Source organism: Haemaphysalis longicornis, unplaced genomic scaffold, assembly GCF_048455015.1.
Source record: "Haemaphysalis longicornis isolate Haplotype H1 unplaced genomic scaffold, Haemaphysalis longicornis Haplotype H1 scaffold_1, whole genome shotgun sequence".
In the NCBI taxonomy this organism is placed as follows: Eukaryota; Metazoa; Arthropoda; class Arachnida; order Ixodida; family Ixodidae; genus Haemaphysalis; species Haemaphysalis longicornis.
Window position 1 is genome coordinate 274,464,781 of NW_027526203.1, and position 20,364 is coordinate 274,485,144.

The 20,364-nt window shown below is 45.9% G+C and overlaps 1 protein-coding gene across 1 annotated transcript in view; it reads left to right on the forward strand.

The window, feature by feature from the left end:
* Positions 1-4,721: 4,721 nt before the first annotated feature.
* Positions 4,722-20,364, forward strand: part of LOC144146085 (uncharacterized) — a 96,730-nt gene continuing 81,087 nt past the window's right edge. The window contains 2 exon segments of the mRNA XM_077678024.1: positions 4,722-5,105; positions 7,849-8,134. Coding sequence (XP_077534150.1) covers positions 7,952-8,134 — 183 coding nt within the window. The 5' untranslated portion in view covers positions 4,722-5,105; positions 7,849-7,951.

Genomic DNA, 20,364 nt, shown 5'->3' on the forward strand with positions numbered 1-20,364 from the left:
CACAGACATACATTCTGCACATTTATTGATAGACGAGATCTTCTCGATTCTCCCCCTTGCTTTCTAATTAGTAACCAAAGTAAAATATTTGACATCTAAAATTGCACCCAGACCTTTTTTAATAGTTGGCTACTGTTGCTTGTATATTTAGTGAAATTGTAATAAGTTACAAGATAAAAAAGGAAAACTAGGAGTGAAATTCAAGATGAATGTATTTAGGGCTTTATACACTATTGCTATGACTAAAATACGAGGTACAGCTTAGTGGACAGCTCCCAGCTAGTTGAGGCCACCTAGAATTTTTTTATTGTGCACCCAAAGCACAATATGTGTCAGATGCTTTGGTAAAAACACTTGGCTGAAGTTTACATAAATGGCCATTTATACTACAGACACAATTTCATTACGTGTGAACTACCTTTATGGGTCTGGAATTTTCAAACACAATTTACAGAAGCAATTGTGTTGCAGCATGCTCAAACCTACGACCCAGAAAACATACACAATGAAATTGAAATATCATAAAATGAAAAATTTGTCTTGAAACACACACATGAAAATGATGAAACCACATTGGGCAAACGTCATCATACAAATAAAGAATTCACTTTGAATTCACTTTTTTCAATCAAGAGTAGCATGTTGTGACTTGACAACTGGCATTTGACTACCTTCCCAGGGAAAGGTCAATGGCCACTTTCTTTACTTTGATGTGACCAAGAGTGCATTCTAAACTTGAAGAAGGGCTTGCGTTCGGGCTAGTTGGTATTCCATAACGTTCATTTACTGTGTACGTTTTTTTCTGCGCTTCAGATGAACGTTAAGCATTCTAAACATCTGTTTTATAACAAAGGTTGCTCTCGCGTCTTTCTTATACTGCCTTCTTCCCTCAGTGGCAGTTTGGCGTGACCCATGTACCGTCTCAAATTGTGTTTTCAGACACTGAGTTTCTTGCAATACGAGGCGGATGCCCAGACATCAGCACCTATGGCTCGCCTTAGTAATGTTTATCCCTCCTCCACCTCCACCTGCTCCAAGGTCTATTCAAAGACTGCCAAGGATGAAGATGCTAGCCGTAATGTGGTTTCGCGTTAGAATAACTCCATGAAGTGCCATGCACTGTGTAATAATTACTGATGTATTTATGGAATCAGTGAGACTGGTTTATTTTTTTCTTTAATTGTGCATAAATTCAATGCCACGAAGCATCAGCAACATGTATTTGCAGCATACGCATTAGTGACAAAAGCTTTGAATTATTGCAAATACTCGGCATGTCCAGCTGGCGCAAAAGAAAAGAATTTCTAGATGAAAATTCAAGAATTTGCATCCAACTTGAACTCTGGGACCCTGTTTACGACTAGAATTGTCCTGGAACTTCTCGGAGATATAACATCATTAAGGAAGTTCGTTTGTGATCGTTTCTGCTGTACACTGACAATCATGAAAGACATAACATCAGACATAACATCAAGTTCTTGTGAAGTTCACCGTTATGGAAAGCTTTATTTTTTGTTGTTGCTAAGAGGAGGCAAAACGGTATCGAAGAAAACTAGCTCAAGACCAACACTGCTGCATCGTAGAAGCCCACTAAAGTGAAATTTCTGTGCGACTGCTGTTCTCATTCATGTAAAATTTTTGCTGCATTACAACAAAAACAATAGGAAGTCTGTAAAAGATGGAAGGGCATGCCCCAGAATGGACACACTTGCCTACGGCATTAAAATGACCTGCTCAGTGCTGTACAGACACTAGGGAAAACCTCGCTCCCAGGGCATGTGCGGGGGCTGCACTGACAAGGGCTCGCCATTCGGGATTGCACTACCCTGACAACATCCACCCCAACGACACACTGCTTTCCCCCTGGGGATTTGCAAATGGTGAAGGCGTCGACTGTCGCGTGTCATTTCATGCGTGCATGGGTACTTCAAGCGCAGATTTGAACAATAAACACTGGAGGTATGTAGAACCCTGGCCTTGCAGATGAAAGGCGGGATGCATGCACAACTCTGCCACAACTTGTTTTGACTGAAGTCAAATTGCACAGTTATATGCACAAGCGTTGTGAACAGATGAAGCCCTGGAAGTAAAAGAATGATTTATCATGGTTTGTAGAATTTGATTCAACTGAAACCAGTTGAAGCACATTCATTACAGGCTGGAATGCATGTGCTGTCAAGACAAAAAAAAAGTAATGGAGAAGAAAGAACTGCCCAAGACACTTACTGACATGCCAGCTTGTGGCAAACAACCATGTAGGAGATTGGCCAAGAGTGGATGAAAGGTGCGCAGCTCATATGCTAGCTTGCTCACTTCTCTGGTACAGTCTAGTTCGTTTTCGCAAATTATGCACTTTCATGGCTTCCTTGGGGCAGAGCTCAAATAACCTTTTTTCCCTTCTTCTTTATTCTTCGAATATTCCCCCCTTTCCCCAAACAGGCAAAAGAGCCATCTTGTTGTTTATTTACCTAGCTACATCACAGTTTCATTTCAAATGAACAGGTGCGTACTGATTGGTAGTTTCCTCAAGACATGAGCTAATAAAAAAATGCAAGTCCAAAGATGCATGGTGCATGCATGCATTGGGGAAAGCCCCCCCGAAGGAGCTTGGAAACTGTAACCACCAGTTCTGTCTGCATCCTCTATTTTGGGATTAGTCTTTCGACGTCAAATATTGAGCTCTGCATCCTCTTTATATCTATGACAAGAGTAGAAACTTTGCACCAGTGCAGGAACCAGCCAGAAACCTTATATTCAATGCATTAGCAAGGAGTTCTTCCACTTTCGAGAAAACGGTCTTGGGTGAAAACATTGATAAAACTCATACCCTTGTGAAAGCAATAATGGAACTTCGCTGCAAGCACCCAGTGAAGTCGCAGCTGAGTGCACCAGAAATTGCCTTTTTTTTTCCCTAAATGGAAATCTGCGAGTGTGCTTTGTACAGCCTTTGGAATCCTTCTCATGGCTTTGTAGTGCTAAAGGAAGCCAGTTTCGCTTCTCTGTACGAGAGGGTCAGACCTGTAGCTCAGCTTGATTGTGAGCCGTGGTTATGGGGCCTATGATTCTCGTGACGAATTTAATAGCCTCAGTGTGCTCAACACAAACGCACAATTTTCAAGCAGTGCGAGTATCTTTGCGTTATTAAAAATGGATTGCAATGTTAATGTGCACTGATTTTATTGCACATATTTTGTTTTTAGCTAATGAAGGATGGCAACTTACAATTTGATGATTGTTTTTTTGGCGCAAAGCCATCAATGGGCAAAGAGCAAGTTAAAATTTAATGAACTTCAGTACCATTTAGGCCTGCACATTTGGTGCCTTTATTCACTTAATGTAGGCTTAATCCAGTCATCTCGAATAAGAGAGGCGTAGACGGCAGGCAGTATTCATTACCTCTGGTGGATTTCCTTTTTTAATGCATATTTTTTTAGAGTTCTTAACACACGTAATATTTTTTGCAAGCGACGCAACTATGTATGTCTCTTATTTTACCACTTCCAAGCGACAAGCACTTTTTTGTTGGGCCAGAACCAAGCGACACAACAGTCAGTGGCAGAAGACCCTGGCAGCAGTCCAATTCTGTTGCAAGTAATAAGGCGTAGTAACCACATGAAGCGAGTTTTGCATGCGAAGTGACGGGGGACTGCAATATATGAGCTCTATAAGCAACAGCGACAAGATCGAGCTATTGCTGCGGCCCGCCATTGTCAGACTTTTGTTGCGTCACTCGGTCTTTGCAAGATGGAAAACATTGCTTGTAGCTGGGAGGTAGTAAAATTACACATTATACCATGGCGCCACATTGTTGTATTGCTGGCGAAAATACCTTCTGTGGTTATGCCTTTACAACTGTTGCATTGCCCAGAGAAATAGCTTCATGTGGTTGCACATCTAAACCTTGCCAGTTGTATAACACAAAGGGGGCAAAATTTTATATTACAACATATATGTTGCATCATAGAGTTTTGTTCTATTTGAAAAACTAGAGTAATATTTTCTTGAGGCAACTTAATAGCTGAAAGTGCAGAAGTATTTTAAGCTTAGCACGTTAGTTTAATTTCTGAGGCTCATGATCTCTAATCGATTATTTTGCTCTCAACGTTCACATATTTAAAGCTGCGTAGCTAAATTCGAAGTTCGGTTGTTTCCGATAACATTTTTGGGAGCAGCGCTGATGAGCAGACAGGCTGATGTACGTAAGCGGGAATTCGCTCTTTTTAACGGCGACGGCCGTAAATGCGAGGGGTTAATATTTTCCCGGCCTCCTGAACAGCGCGCCCACAGAGTAGCACACCCGCTGGCCGGCGTGACACCATGCCGGTGGCTTGTAACAAAAGCAACGGAACAGTATCCCACAGGTCTGTGACTACACGATGCGGCTAGGCAACTTACGGTTTCCACGCATACACCCCTCCCCAGAGTACTGAGAAGGATCGAATAGGTTGCCAAGGGCGGCACCGCAACACATCGTTTTCGTTGACTTAAAAATACCAAAAATACCAGGGATGCACTTTGTCTTGGTAAGGTTGCTTTCCATCAGCCGTGTTTTGCACGCTCTTGAGTACTTCTGCAGGTTCACTGCCGGCGGAGTTTCCCGCGAAATCCAAACAACCATCCCATCCCGCGTAAACTACTGAACTACGTATTCGACCCACAAATTCAGGCATTCAGGCATGCTCCGAGCAGAGCTAATGGCTAAACAAAACACGAGTAAAAGAAGCCGGCAAACTTGCGTCCACCTGCCACCAAGACCGGACGTGCGACATAACCGCGACAACACAACGTTTTTTTCCCGCCAGCATGCCCGCCAGCTATTGAGCTACATACGTCACCTAAATTGCCACTAGCATGTTCGTTATTTGTCAAACTTTGCGGCCGAAAACGAGGGCGAAGTTTGTCAAATTGCAAAACGTCAGTCGGCCGTCAAAATGCCTATGGTAGCGCTAACTTTTCCCCTGGTGTCAGGCACGGAACATCAATGGCCTCGTTTTGATTTCTGATCAGCCATATTTACATTAGCTGTGTTTTTACTCGAAGTATATTTGGTTTGCACGTAGCTGTAGCGCGTGAAACTTTCGCGTTTACTGAGGAATACATCAGAGGTAAGTCTGTTGTTGCTGGTTTTGCGTATTTTGAGGGGAACATCCTAAAAATAACTGGCAAACACGGGCGACACGATCTTGTCTCTCGTGCGTACGGGTCGATGTTCGCGGGTTTTATGTGATGAATTGTTCTGTGAAAAGCGTTTAATGAAGATCATTTCGCCGCGGATCGGTCGCATATTTACAGGTGAGCGTTTGAGAAACCTTTTATCGGGCTTTAGGTGTGCTGCCACCGCCTAACATTCAACCGCTCTTGACTCTTGCCGCTGTATGTTCTTTGTCCGCCATTTTCTTGTTTTAACCCACTGTGATCCGCATGAAATGATGAAATTCGTGTAATTGGCGGGAAAGGTAGTGAACCTCGACACGTAGGTTTGCGCCCAAGCCCATTCCTTTATGTGTGACAAACATGATTCAAGATGGCACAGCTATGACGTCGGGCTTGGCCAAAGAAAATGGTTGGCGCTTTCCCTGCCGCTGCTCATATTAAGCCTATTCCGAGCTGCGCTGTTTTTCAGCTTTTCGCTGCGAGCAGCGCAATAACGGGAGGAAAAAATAAAAGTGAGAGGGGAAGCGACGGTTCGTGTCATTGAAATTGTGCGTCGCTGTGCTTCGTCCGTCGTCCATCTTCGGATCGAGGCGCGGACAAGAATGTGTGGCCCGAGTGACTAACGTCAAGGAAGAAAAAAGACCCGTTCCCTCGGTCGACGCGCAGGTTCGTTGAAATACCAGCGGTGCTGAAGGGCAGGTGGTAGCGGCGCTGATTAGTGATCGGGGAGTAGCGTGCGTCTGTCAGTGCGCATTTTTTGAGCGTCGGGCATCCGCTATGGAATCTGGCATTTCGAGGGCCGGAACGTCGCCTGCCGCACGCGAGCGCGCTCCATGCTTCTTGGACGCGGATTGAGACCTTCGCGCTCGCTTCCGTGCGGATGGATCGATTTTGTCGCTCGCGGTTTCGAAATGTATCACAGATCGGAACTTGTTTCGCCGAGCGCGTTCGTCCGTACGGCAACTCAACGGCCCTGTTGCGCTGCGCTTGAGGAGTACCGCTGAACTGCGCTACAGCGTCTCGCGCTGCGCATATTGTACGCGGCCTTTATATTTCTGTCTGGAAACTAGCAGTTCGAAAAACCATATTGTAGGGGAAGTATTTTGGGAGTGTTGAACGCTTTACATCGCCGATGCAGGCATGCGCGTTTCGCTTTGCGGCTAAAACTGCACGACTATTGCAGTTAGTAGCGCGTTTCGAAACCTACCCGAAAAAACAACGCATTAATTTGTTCGTTTGATGGTGTACTTTCACGCGCGGTGTATTAATCCTCCGCTATTCCATGTTGCTGCTGTCTTGCGTTGCTTCTACGCAGTTTGATCGCGCAATCTCTTCATTTCCTGTTCTCTGCGCTGAATCCCGAGTACGTACTAATTCGTTTTAGCCGGGGAAATTTTTATTTAATATTTCGAGCATGGCCCCTCTGGGAACTCTGTACGGAATGTTCCGTGTCAGTGCGTGAAAGAGAAACCAACGCGGGATTGCGTATCTGGCGCCGAGCAGTTTGGGAGACCATGACCGTTTGTTGAAAGGACTGCCGAATTCTTCGCGAGCTCGAGGTGTGTGTGCTTTTTTATGTAACCCGTGTTTGGCACGCCAGTGAAACGTAGCACTCTGGAAAGTTGAGGATCGCAGCTTTACGTGCCATTGAAAACACCTTAACGTAGGCCGACCGCGGTAACACTTTCCTGACGCTCATTTTGGGCGCAATATCTGTGTGCCGGCGTCGAGAAGGTTCTCGTTTTCATTACTTTACACGCGCGATGTCGTGGTCTTATTGGGTTCAACATTTTCCTAATACCTGTTTGGTGGCGCCGCGCGTTTGTTTTTTTTTTGGGGGGGGGGGGGGTATTTTTGTTGTAGTCGTGACTAGAAATCCAAGCTTCTTGTTGACAACTGTTGCTCATGCATGGCCTTCGTGGTGTCAAAGCTTTGTGTAGCAGTGGGATATGGAACTATGAACCCAAGGCACCAGACTGACCTCAGTTTGACTCTGAAAATATTTTTGTTGAACTGTGCGTTGGAATTTTTTCAAGTTTTGTTGAATGTGCGACCACTTTCTTATTGCTTTTCAATGATATTGAGAGGGTAACAAATTTCTTGGTGCAATTTATTATAACAGAGTGTTCTTGACATAAATTACTGGTGAATGCTAAATGAAAATGTGTACATTTTAAACAGATAATGTGGCAGTGAATGGCAGGGCATAGCTCAGTCATGTTAACTGTACTTAAATAAGCTTGAAGCTGTTGGGTGCTTAGCATAGACATTTTGTTGGCATACGGTGTTAGTGCAAATCCCGGAGTCGTGGTTCCTGACCACATGGCAATCAGTTGGGCTGCACTGCCACTTCTTGTGCAGCCTTCCTGCTTTCTGCCCAGATGTGCACCTAACGGGCGAGTTCAGGGCTTTCACATTGGGACTGTGCCCCTCACACAGTGCCCTTGGTGCTGATGCCTGTGAACATTGCCTTCATTTTTGGCCTCGGGCTGGGTCGTTTGCATTCCCTCATTGCCAAACGCATGCTAATCCTGGCACAGATAAGATGCCGCAACCTTCATCTTTTCAATTGTTTCTTTTTGTGGGTGAGTTTTTCCGAGATAGCGTTTGCCAGACATGAGCCCTTTCAGAAGTGCGGCGAGTGTGGGCGGCAGTGCACTGACGCTGCTGTTCCTCCCCCCGTGTGCGGTGCAGCGGGAGCCCCTGGCCCGGGGTGGGGGGCATGGAGTTTGGCTAGGAGGCGGCGGCAGCAGTGGGCCCTGATGCCAGCGGCGGAGCAGCAGCAGCCGCAGCAGCCATGAGAGGGGGGGAGGAGGAGCTGTCGCTGGGCCAGGCCCGGCGGCTCATCGAGGCCATCCGCAAGATCAAGCACCACAAGCAGCGGCCCTCGCTCGAGCGCATCACCCACGCCCTGGGGCTCCGGCTGGACCTCGTCGAGCGACACCTCGAGATGGCCGTCACCAAGGGCTTCATCCTCAAGGTGCGCCCCCCGGCCCTGTGGCAGCACGGGCCACCACAGCATTTTCAGGAGGTGTAGCTTGCTCCTGTGCAGCAAGGTCACACCTTGTTGCTTCAGGTGTGACCTTTCTCACAAAATTTCTTGTGGTAGGAACTTTCCAGGGTGCCTGCCATTTCTTGGCGCCTGATTGCTCTTTGAGTCTGGCATTTTTTGCTGGTCTTGTTTTTAGAAGGCACCCGCTTGGTGCTGGTCTGTGCTCATGCTGCCGCATTAATGCTTGTGTTGTAGAGGCCGAAGACACTAGATGAAATTGAAGGAAATTTTGCTGCGTGTTTTTCTGCAGCCAAAAAAGGTGGCCCCACTGACCACTGTTTTATTCATGCCACTACTCGGGCACGGTTCTTGTAATGCCATTGCCGCCGACTTCGAGTGCTTTGCGGCACCCATTTCTTTTTTTGCATTTTATTATTGACCAATACACGGGAAGCCGTGCAGAATTCCACATTATTGCCCAACAGCTAACCAGTACACGTTTGTTGCTTTACAAGGGATGGGACAACAGAAAATGGACAATAAATTTGTTCATATGGAATTTCTTAGCCACTCAGCCACCCACTGCAGTGTCTGAGTGGCTAAGGCATTGCACTGCTGTGAAAATGGCCACGGGATCAATTCCACGCTGCAGTGGAAATTTTTCTTATACAGGTGAAGAATAAACATTTGCCTGTGTGTACATGCCCTTGGGTAATGCTAAAAGAACCCTGGGTGGTTTGTATTAATCTGTGGTACTCCACTATCATGTGCTTTGTATTAAATGAGTAGCTCGGTATGTAAACTCCAATTTGAAGTTGAAATTTGCTCTACAGAGGCCATGCATAAACTTTTCTAGTAACATTCAGTTGGAGACATGTGCATAGTAATTACCAATGCTTTCACATCAGCTATTACTCATCGTGGACATTTTTTGTTCACTATATTTTGTGGATGCCATGAGGGAAGCATTTATCAGGTTGCTGGTAGTTCTTTCCAACGCCACTGCATCGGCTTGCACTGCCTTTGATCCCCATTTATCAAGTATTGTCTGCTATTCGCCTGGCCTGCCGTTGATGTTATTTCGTCTTTTTCTTAACCAGTTGCACTTATTACTTGCCAATTCATCCTGTGGGAAGTATGCACCTTCTGTGGGTTCGACAGTGTGCTTTAATGAATAGCTTTTTTTAAAGCGAAATCGTTATTTACCTAGGTTGGGGAAAGTGCGTACTCCGCCGGCATCCGCAGAATGTGCATTTGGATATTGTCTGCAAAAAAGCGTCCACAACACCTAACCATTCTCTAACGCGTTCCCCATGGTTCAGAGCAGTACATACATTGTAAAAAATAAAAGATACCGAGATGTTCAGCACACTTTGTTCCATGGCAGCACTAAACGCCCGTGTGTGCGAGATTTCGGCGCATGTTAAAGATCCCCAGGTGGTCAAAATTAAACCGGAGCCATCCACTACGGCGCGCCTCATCGCCTGCGTTGCGTCGGCGCGTTAAAACTTACAATCAATCAAATCCATGGCAGCACTTAACGCACTGTTGCACATGCTGCATAAAAAAAATAACAGGGAGAAACATTCGGCGTGTTGTCGATTCCTATTTGCAACGCGTTCCATAGCACTTGCATAAAAAAAAAGTTGCACAAGGAAATCCCCGTGCACTGAAATTGGGCTTTCAGTCTTGGTTGGCCTTCAGCTATAGCCCCAGGAAATTTCTAGGGACTATAGTTCAGGCTCAGTCGAGGCAGTGTCGCAGCAGCATAGATAGTGATTCTGCAACAAGTAGCTGTAGCGAGTCCGCTGTCACATTTGTAAGGCATAGGGAGTGTGCGACACTTAAAGTAGGTGCGCTGCCTCGCCATAACAACGCCACCATTGGCCATGCTGTCGCCCCGTTGCAGGCAAGGTGCACTGCAGCCGCCTACTGGCAGGTGTTTGTGAAGGCTAACAATATAACCCAGTGAGCTGAATGACAGGGCTAGATTTTTTTTATTGGCTCAAATGAAGAAAAGAGCATGAAATTTCTCAAACGCAAGCCCGCTTTTGGCGCGTTAGGGCAATGCGGCGCTCTACAAAACAGCACTGTCAAAGGCTGCTGCATCCATCGAGCAAACGTAAGCCCTGTAAACAGGGGATCTATGCCATTGCAATTTAGTTTTTGACCACCTTTAGTGAGCTTAGTGCTGCCTACTTGTAAATGTTAGTGCAACTGCTTCAAGCAGGAGCCCATCTGTCATTAACAACTGGGCAAAAAGAAAGCATTAATGCACGCTGGTTTGTTTTTGCCAACCCCTCACTTACAAACCAAGATTTGTTTACTTCAGGAAAAAGGAATGTGCTTGTGTTTTGATGAAACTGGCTTTTAGAAAATTGACAGTTGTGATCGAGATTCTCAGTGAGAAAGGCGTTTGCAGCGGACGGAAGACCTGTAGGTGGCTACTGCATTTTTCGTGCTACTGTATCAGATGCATCCACAATGTACTTAAAATGAGCGCTTCTTTACCGCCAGGTGTGTACACAAGAGCTGTCCTTGCTGTTTTGCTTAGCGCATTGCCCATAGGCAAAACAAAATGCGATCAGCAGGTGTGAGGACAGGTGACAAGTACTGCGGTGAAACATTCTTTGCATCTTTTGATCACCCTCAGTAGTGACTTCGTTGGTGAGAGCTGTCAATATTGCTGATCTACGAGTAGTTCTCGTCAAATTAACAAGTTCGCTAGCTGCAATGAGTCATGAAAGAACGCCACAGGTCCAAAAACTCTCCTTGGTGCTGATACAGAGCAGTTTTATAATTACAGCACACAAAAGGAAGCAAATGGGTGAGGTATGGCTTTGCAAATGTCAATAAAATACACACTCATCAAACTACCCTCATTTTAAAGTCTTAGCTGCAGGAAGTGACAGAAAGTCCCGATGGCCCGAAAAAATCCCAGTGGAGCACAAGAAAGTAAGCTCACATTGAATCTAAACGACCAAGTCTTTCACGCGACACACTGCGAGTCTGTTGTGTTTGATAGTCATGGAGGCTTAGCCATGCTGAAAATCGAAAGAACTTCGTTTCCAGGGGAGAATGAGAGTAATTATTTGTACAGTTTGCAAAGTAACACTTTGTGCATACATTGCAAGGTTACCGTCTCTGCGTAACTACCGCAGTGTTGTCTGCTCCGCTTCCTTCCGCGCAGTTAGGGAAGTACCCATGGGAGCGCCACACTACTGTTGCGTGGTCCCTATAGTCTACATCTGCAGAAGAATTGGTGGCAAACGTAGACAAAAGAAACACTTTTGTGCTCTCATCACAAGAATTTGCTCAAGGATTGCGTGCAACTTTTGTTTGCGCTGCATTTTCAATGAACCCCGTGGTCTATTGTTGCATACAGTTGAGAAAGGTCAGCAGCCGCGAGGCAAATGCAATTTCCTTTGAAACGGTTCCTGTCGCTTTGGTATGGGGGCAGTGGCCCAAAAAGACATCCCAAAAGTAACTGCGTATGGTTCTCATCACAAGTCCTGGGGGGCCTAGCTGATGTAAATTATCCAAAGCCCTGTGTCCCTTAAAGGAGCCATGAAGACAAAATACAAGTTGGGTTTATTAGAAAGACTGCTTATTCCCGATAACAATGATACCAATATCATCGCAATCTTCGAACAAATAATGGAGATATGAAAGAAAACGTGTGAAGCAGTCGCGACCCCCTAGCCGATTTCCCGCAACTTTTCTATGCCGTCACGGAACCTTGTTTGTGCGATTGGCGGCCGCCTAACTGACCTGTCGCGACGACACATGACTGGACGTCTGTAATGGGGCCTCTTGTTCCATTTGACTGGGTCACTTGAATGCTAACGTGCAGTTAACGCACTGAAAATTATATTTTATTGTTGGCCCGTATGACGTCATTCTTGCTCATAACACGTCACTGTGGCGCAAAATTTTGAAGTTTTTAAATACTTCTTGCTCTTTTTTTTCGTTAAAAAAAACATCTTTTGTGGCTCTAATGGCACTGAGTGAGATACTGAATCCTAGTTCTTTCAAATTAAACGAAGTTGTATTTTCTCTTCGTGGCTCCTTTAAGCAAGGTGCTGCTTCCCCACATTTAAAGTTCATATTGTCTTGAAGGGGTCTGGACCTGTTGTGTGCTGTCAGGAAAGCTTTTTGTTAAGGCTGAAGCAACGTTAAGAGGGCTTGAGTGAGATGCGCTGAGCATATCTGTGTCTGGTTGCCGTAATGTGCTCTGAAAAGCTATGGGAACCTGGAGGGTCAAAATAGGGGAGCCTCTGTCTGAGGGCAGACCTCCAACTCTGAAATGTGAAATGTTTCTCGGAGCAATTTCTTGGTATGTTGGCAATCAAAACAGTAGACCAGAAAATGAAGCCCAGATTGTGTTGCTGTTTTGATTCTCGCTCTGAGGTGCTGTTGTGTGGCGCACTAAATAACAAGCATTGGATAGGGGAAAGATCTGCTTAAGACAAAATACAAGTTTGTTTTATTCGAAAGATTTCGTGTTCTATAGTGCCCCCAGCGCTTGTCCGGACGCAAACGATGCTTTATTCACTGTGAAATTAATCAATTTAAGCTAAAGTTATGTCTCGCGCCAAAACGTGTGTTTGAACGACATTTGCAATGCATCAAAAGAACGGGTCTTTCAGCTAAATTTGGGGGGGAGCAGAGTCTTGCGTACTGTTAGTCAACCTAGATGACGCCACCTAGAGCACTGCACGGGCCTGATTTTAAGGCCCGAGCCCGGCCCGAGCCCGCTTTGTGAAGCCCGAGCCCGACCCGGGCCCGTAACACCAAGCCCGGGCCCGGGCATTCATAAGTGAGCCTAGCCCGGGCCCGGCCCGGGCCCGTCATCTCAAGCCCAGGCCCGGCCCGGGCCCGTCGTCTCAAGCCCAGGCCCGGCCCGGGCCCGTCGTCTCAAGCCCACGCCCAGCCCGGACACGGTCTTTTTTTTAGCCTACAGAGGGCCCGCATGTATGTGACCAGGCCTGGTTTTAGACGTTGAAGAAAATTAGTTTATTATATTTGGTCGAGTATCTTAAATCAGACGGAGCATCTAGTCTGTACAAGCACGCCCTGAATTGTAACGCAAAAAAAAGGGTTGAAAAGTACACGTAGTTTAGCTCACACCGTCTGCAGTTCTTGCCACATGGGCGTAATAATAGCTCGTATTCTTACATGAGAGACACCATCACCTTTGATGGCCAGACTCTTGGCAACTTCATGTGGTTGTTTCGGTCACAAGTTGGTATTAATGAAATTTCTTGCTCTCCATTTGAATCCACGCGTATGTGCGTGCGTTGAAATATTTTCCCTGGAGTGGTTGTTAAGCGGTGGTGCTTCTCTAGCACGCCAGTTTGATTTCCAGCCACGGCAGCCGCATTAAGATTGGTTCGGCATCTAAAACACACGTACATAGACATAGGTGCACAGCTTTAGGGTGGCTTAATTAATTCCTTCCCCTCTAGGGCATTCCTTGTAACCGTATCTTTGATATGTTATACACCAAAATATAAAATCTTGATGCAGCACATGAAATGTCATTAAGGGGGGACACTGCTCTTTAAAAAACTTTTTTAATTTTTAAGTAAACTCTGTGAAACTTGTCAGTCTTGCTGATTTTCCTCCACTGATTTCAAATATGGCATTATTTCTTTTGTTGGTCAATTAGGTCCCGAGATAATTAGAGTTAATTAACCATTTTTGGAGGAACAATAGACAAAACTGTGTTGGTAAGAAAACTGTAATCTTTACATTTTCTAATACTATGAACACTGGTGAGTGCAATAAGACAATTAGTTTTTTGATGCGTCGCTTGGAACTAATTTTACGGCACGTTAAACCTTGGTGGCAACACTGGCAAGGAGCCATTTTGAGTGCCAACTGGAAACACTGAAGTTTAAAGGGACACTGAAGTGATATGTAAACATTGCGGGATTACTAGCGCAAGTTGTAGTCCGGAGTCCCCAGGCCATGTTTCGACCACTCTAGGCGCGTTTCCGCGATTTTATTTAGTAGAAAAACTAATTCGAAAACGCTGTCCTCCTCTCTTTACGCTCGCCCATTTTCTGTGGCGTTTTCGTGTGACGTCAGGAGGGGATGAGCTGGCAATTGGCTGCGCCACGGCTGCGCTACTGCACGGCTCCCCGGCCGACAGAGTCAGTCGGCCCAGCGTTTCGTCCGCCGGCCGCCGGCGGGTCGTCGCAATCAAGGAGGTTAAAAAAAAATTGCTTGGTCGCAATTCGTTCGCTTAGTTGAAACGAAGCCAGGACACGTTTGTGAATGGAAGAATGTGCCTTTCTTTACTTGGTTTGTTTGTACACTGTATCTAGCTCCAAGTCAAGGTCGCTTCACACAAGCGCTGCACATGCGACGCTTCCCTGACTGGTACGCCAGTAGGAAAATATAAGGCCTCTTGAAGGCGGGAGAAGAGTCAGCGAAGTCAATATTGGTACTAAGCAAATAAAATCAACTGATATTTTTACTGTACAGCGTAAAACTAGGGCGCGGGAAGCACTTTTTTGCGCTGGGCGAACAAGCACAGCGGTCAGCAGCACGACTACGCATCTGCGAACGCTTTTCCGTCTACGAAATGCAATTGCTAGACGTGAGCTACTGTGGAAACTCGGGCGACGCTTACTGCACGATCGCAGAACAACAAATAGTCACCTAAGTGGCTTGAAATGCCAAAACTAAATAAAAGTGTAAACCGGTTGTACAATATATACCCTATATTAGCAAAGCATTCGCGTCCCGCTCCGTAGCCTAGCAGTCTGGGGCGCTAGGAATTCTCCCCAAATGTTTTGCGAGTCACGAGTTCGAATCCCCGCGGGTACGTGCTTTTTTTTTTTTTTTTTTTCTAAGTTAACTTTTTTGTTTTCCGCCGATGTTTTCTATATTGAGTTCACCTTTTTTGGGGCCGCAACGTTCATGGCTACACGAACTAGTTCACAAAACGCGCGCAGGCTGGCACTGGCGCGCTAGCGAGTTCTCGTTGGCATGCTGTTGCCATAAGCACCGACTGCTTGCAGGCAGTGGGCACAGGCCAGAATGAACAGACCCTTGGCCTGGTGCGAACACGCTTTTTACGATACAGGCATGAGGGAGGCAAGCTCCAAATATGGGGGAAAAGCGCATGACATTTGGGCGTCTGCGGGTACGCGGAGGGCGTTCATGCACTGCGTAGGTCTCGGCTAGTGAATGCTACGACTACAAGCCGTCCTGGGAGGCTTATCTTGTGCATTTTACAGCCGACAACATGGCAGAAGCGCGGTACGATGATTACTGAGATATTGAGAATGCCCATCCAACAAAGCCATTGGTTATGTTTTACAGAACCGAAACCGAAACTTGTGTGATTGCTAACCTTGGGCATCGTCCAATCACGGCGCCCCTCCTCTCAACGTCACAGCCTTAGTTGGTGCGGCCGCCGCAAACCGCGCATGGTAGTTTTTCTTCTTTCGCGCTTTGTAAAATAATTACCGATTTGTCAACCGGATAAACGATGAAAAGTGTGCTAATTTGAGCCAGTCTACGCAGTGCAAGCAAAAACGGGAGCTTGACAAATTCACTTCAGTGTCCCTTTAATGAGCATGTAAAATCAGTTCCAAGCAATGAATAAAAAAACTGATTGTCTTATTGCACTCACCAGGGTTCATAGTGTTGGAAAATGTAAAGATTACAGTTTTCTGACCAACACAGTTTTGTCTATTGTTCCTCCAAAAATGGTTAATTACCACTAATTATCTCAGGACCTAATTGACCAACTAAAAAAATAATGCCATATTTGAAATCAGTGGGGGGAAAGCAGCAAGACTGACAAGTTTCACAGAGTTTACTTAAAAATTAAAAGAAATAGTTTTAAGAGGGGTGTCCCCCCTTAAAGTTACAGTATAGTGACTATCAGCCCTAGCAAAACACGTTTTCAAAACAATGTGTACAACTAACACCAAGAAGCGCGTAAAAGCATACTCAGAATATTCAATTTTATGCTCTTTTCTACACTTCACGTCGGAACTATTAACGGCCGGGCCTATGAATTCAAGCCCGAGCCCGGCCCGGGCCCGCGGCACTGAGCCCGGGCCCGGCCCGGGCCCGCCGATAATCGACTTCGGGCGGCCCGGCCCGCGGGCCGGGCCGGGCCGGGCCCGGGCTTTCGGGCTGGCCCGGGCCCGTGCAGTGCTCTAGCGCCACCACACCGCGGCAAGCCGTTTTCTGCCTTTGGTGTGTGTGTGTGACCGTATTTAAACCTGACATGTTTTTGTTCATAGAGAAAATAATCATTTTGTGAAACATGGTGCCCGCTCGACAAATGTGGTCATGTAAGACCCCGCCGCTGGCGTCGATCTGCCACGTCGTCTGAGACAACCCCAAAGCCCCGCAGTGCTGTGCATCTAAACGAAGCATAGTGCGGGCAGTAACAACAGCAGTATGCATGGGTACTTCTATGTTTACGCGTGCTTTCGTAACTTCAACTGTTTGTCCCACCATTCTCATTGCTTTAAAAAGAATGTGCCCTAAATTTACGCACAAATAGCTCGTTCGGCAACCTTATAAGTTTTGCCTAATTTGCGTTTGCTTTTTCTGCCCTCCGCCAATCGCAGAGCTGGCTGGTATGACACCATAGGTTCCGTTGTGGGAAATGAGTTAGTAGTTCGCATGGCCATTCCCTTTTTTCATAATTATACAGCTTATTTGTGTGAAGTTTACATTAAAAGTGGTGTCATCATGATTCTAATGAGGCAATCTTTTGAATGAACCAAACTTGCATCTTATCTTCATGGACCCTTTAAAGAGACAAAAAATCCCCATTAATGTATGCAGACATGCATTCACCCAAAATGCATACATCTCTTAGCCTTTATTTTAGCATTTATTTTCTAGCAATGCGCAGTCACCAAACAATTTTCCGGAGGCTAATGACTCACAAATGCTGCCTTATGTAGGTTTATGTATGCATGTTGGCCTGGGGCTATTTGACAGGGGCCAAAGTCTTGCAAGTGTTTCTGCAATTTGCCTAGACGCAGGCTGTGTGTGGCCAAGGATCACACCCCGAGCTGTTTTTAGCCCTTCTCCAGACAAGTCTGGTGTTATTTTTACTTCCTCGAAGAAACAAATAATGAAAAAGTCTTGGCAGTAGCTGACATGTCTTGCCAGTAGTAGTCTAAAGGAGTTTAGGAAGTTCTCTGTTTGGAGTTGTGCTGGGAGGTAATTTGATTCTGCCTGCTTTGTGGTCATGAGTTGAAATGGAAAGAGAAGGGAAGAGTTAATAGTGAAAGCTAGCGAAATTATCTGTTCATAAAATTCCAAGCCCTAGGCAGCTACCATGATCGTTAGTGCGCATGTTCATGTAGCTTGTTACTTTTTTCTGTACCCCGAGGTAGAGCACTGCACGGGCCTGATTTTAAGGCCCGAGCCCGGCCCGAGTCCGCTTTGTGAAGCCCGAGCCCGACCCGGGCCTGTAGCGCAGAGCCCGGGCCCGGCGGGGGCCCGGGCTCGGCGCTGAGCCTGACCCAGGCCCGGCCCGGGCCTGGTCATTTATTTTTGAGCCTAGGGAGTGCCCGTGTGTGTGTGACCAGGACCGGTCTTAGACGCTGAAAAAAATTAGTGTATTGTTTTTGGTCCAGTGTCCTCGTAGCGTGCAATCAGACAGAGAACAGAGATCAGACCAGGCACGTCATGAATTGAAACGCAAAAAATAAGGTTTTCAAAGTGCATGTAGTTTAGCTTACACCGTCTGGAGTTCCCGCCACATCGGCGTAATAACAGTGCGTATTCTTACACGAGAGTCACCATCAACAATGATGACCAGACTCTTGGCAACTTCACGTGGTTGTCTCGGTCACAAGTTAATATTGCTGGAATTTTTTGCTCCCCATTTGAATCCACGAGTATGTGCGTGCGTTGAAATATTTTCCCTGCAGTGGTTGTTAAGTGGTGTTGTTTCTCTAGCACGCGAGTTTGATTTCCAGCCACGGTAGCCGCATTTAGATTGGTTTGACATCTAAAAGACACGTGTACCTGTGCACTTATGTGCACCTTTGTGTATTTGCACCTGGTGGTGTGCACCTATGTGTATTCCTTCCCCGCTAGGGCATTCCTTGTAACCGTATCTTTGGTATGTTATACACCAAAATATACAATCTTGATGCACAACATGAAATGTCATTAAAATTACAGTATAGTGACTATCAGACTTAGGAAAACACGTTTTTAAAACAATGTGTACAACTAATATCAAGAAGCGTGTAAAAGTAAACTCAGAATATTCACTTTTATGCTCTTTTGTACACTTCACGTGGCAATTTTTAACGGCTGGGCCTATGAATTCAAGCCCGAGCCCGGCCCAGGCCCACGGCGTCGAGCCCAAGCCCGGCCCGGCCCCGGCCCCGGCCTGCAGATAATCGACTTCAGGCGGACTGGCCCTTCCCGCGGGCCGGGTTGGGCCCGGGCTTTCGGGCCGGGCCGGGCCCATGCAGTGCTCTACCCCGAGAAGCTGCCATTGAATCATCAGATCTGTTTGTCTGGTTTTCAAAAAATTTACATCTTACTCATTTCAGTTCCTCTTACTCATTTCAGTTGCTTAAATTTTATAGATTTTCTTTTGTGTGTAAGTGGGATTCTTCATGGTTATCAGTGTGAGTTATATTCAGTTTGTTTAGATTACGAAAAAAAAAAAACTGTTGGTTGTCTGTGTCAATCTCGAGATATGCACAGTTGCAATTCCTGCATCTTCTGCGGGCAGGGTGTAGCATAGGAAAAGGCACTCTGCCTCCCTATCCACACCACCTTGTGGACTCATTCATGTTTGTTGCAGCAACAATCATCATTGCAGTGGCCACAAAACTTAGAACCTGTGTTGACACTTCCACCCTCGAAAGGGGGGAGGCAAAGCTTATTGCCTTAAGCTAGTATTTGCTGCACTAAGGGCATGTTGAAAATAAGGCAGCAGAAGAGTAAACAAAAGACATACGGAAAAACTATACTATACTATAACAAAAAAAAGCCATGAGAGAAGCAGTGCCTCCAGCTTTGTGATGTTGCCAAGATGTTTATTTCCACATATACCTTGTTTTTTTAATTTGGATCTTACTATTTTCATGAAGTGAGTAAGACGTCGATTTCCTGCCCCATCTCTTACCCCCGTATTCACAAACCTAACTCAAATAGAACTTTTCCCTTCGGACACTTTTCGGCGCCTTAACGCGTTTCAAGAACCAAACTTATGCTCAAAGGGTACCTTTTCGCGAATTTATCGGGCAGAAAAGTAAGCGATACTTCAGTTAGTTTTCCCGACCTACCTTCAGCGCCCCTTTTCGCGACCAACATTGCAGACTACTACGATAGCTTGGCTAAGGTGTTCGATTTCGCGCGTCGTACGCGAGAAATTGATAAAGTTGTAAACAATAAAGCGCTTCCCGCGAGCAACAACGATCCGCGCTGAGTCCAAAAGAAAAAAAAAGTCAGCGGGGCAAGGACGAAAGGAAGGCTTGACGCACACCAGCAGTCAATGCCCACGTGCAGTTAGTGTGCAGGGTATTCCTTTTGTCCATGTCCCAGCTGTGCTTTCCCTCTCTCCATCCCTCCCCCCCTCTCTCTCTCTCTCTCTCCCTCCCTCCCTCCCTCCCTCCCTCCCTCCTTTCTACCCCCCCATGATCATGACTAACCAACACGCCCAAATAGCCGCTAAGCCGAGCAGTTGACATCATTGCAATTAGTACAACTGAGTTTTTGGGTGTGTATCTCTCTCTCTCTTCAGTACAAAAGAGATTTTTGTCAGTCATTTCATTGTTTGATGATCATTGGCTGCACTTTGAGTTTTAATTCCAGAGCTATATCACGTGTGGCAGAGTTTGTTTTCTTGCAACTGTTAGAAATATAGAACTTTTGATTCCTTGCTTTCCATAAGGAAGACTAAAATGAATAGTTTGGAGCATACTGACTGAAAACAGCTCAGTTTTACAGTTACATTTTCATTTTTTTGTTATCGTTGTTGTTAAAGCCCAACTCTGGAATGCCTAGAATGGAGCAAGTCTGGCCTTAACATTGCTTCCATTCTGGATGTTCTTGCCTGTGAGCCCCCCCCCTCTCTCTCTCTTTTTTTTTAACATGGGAAAGGTAACCGAATTTTTTTTTTCTACGTGCCATTTCAACCATTCATAGGTCACTTTCTGTCAAATAGCTGTCGTGCTTCTGCAAGGCATTTAGTGAAGAGCATA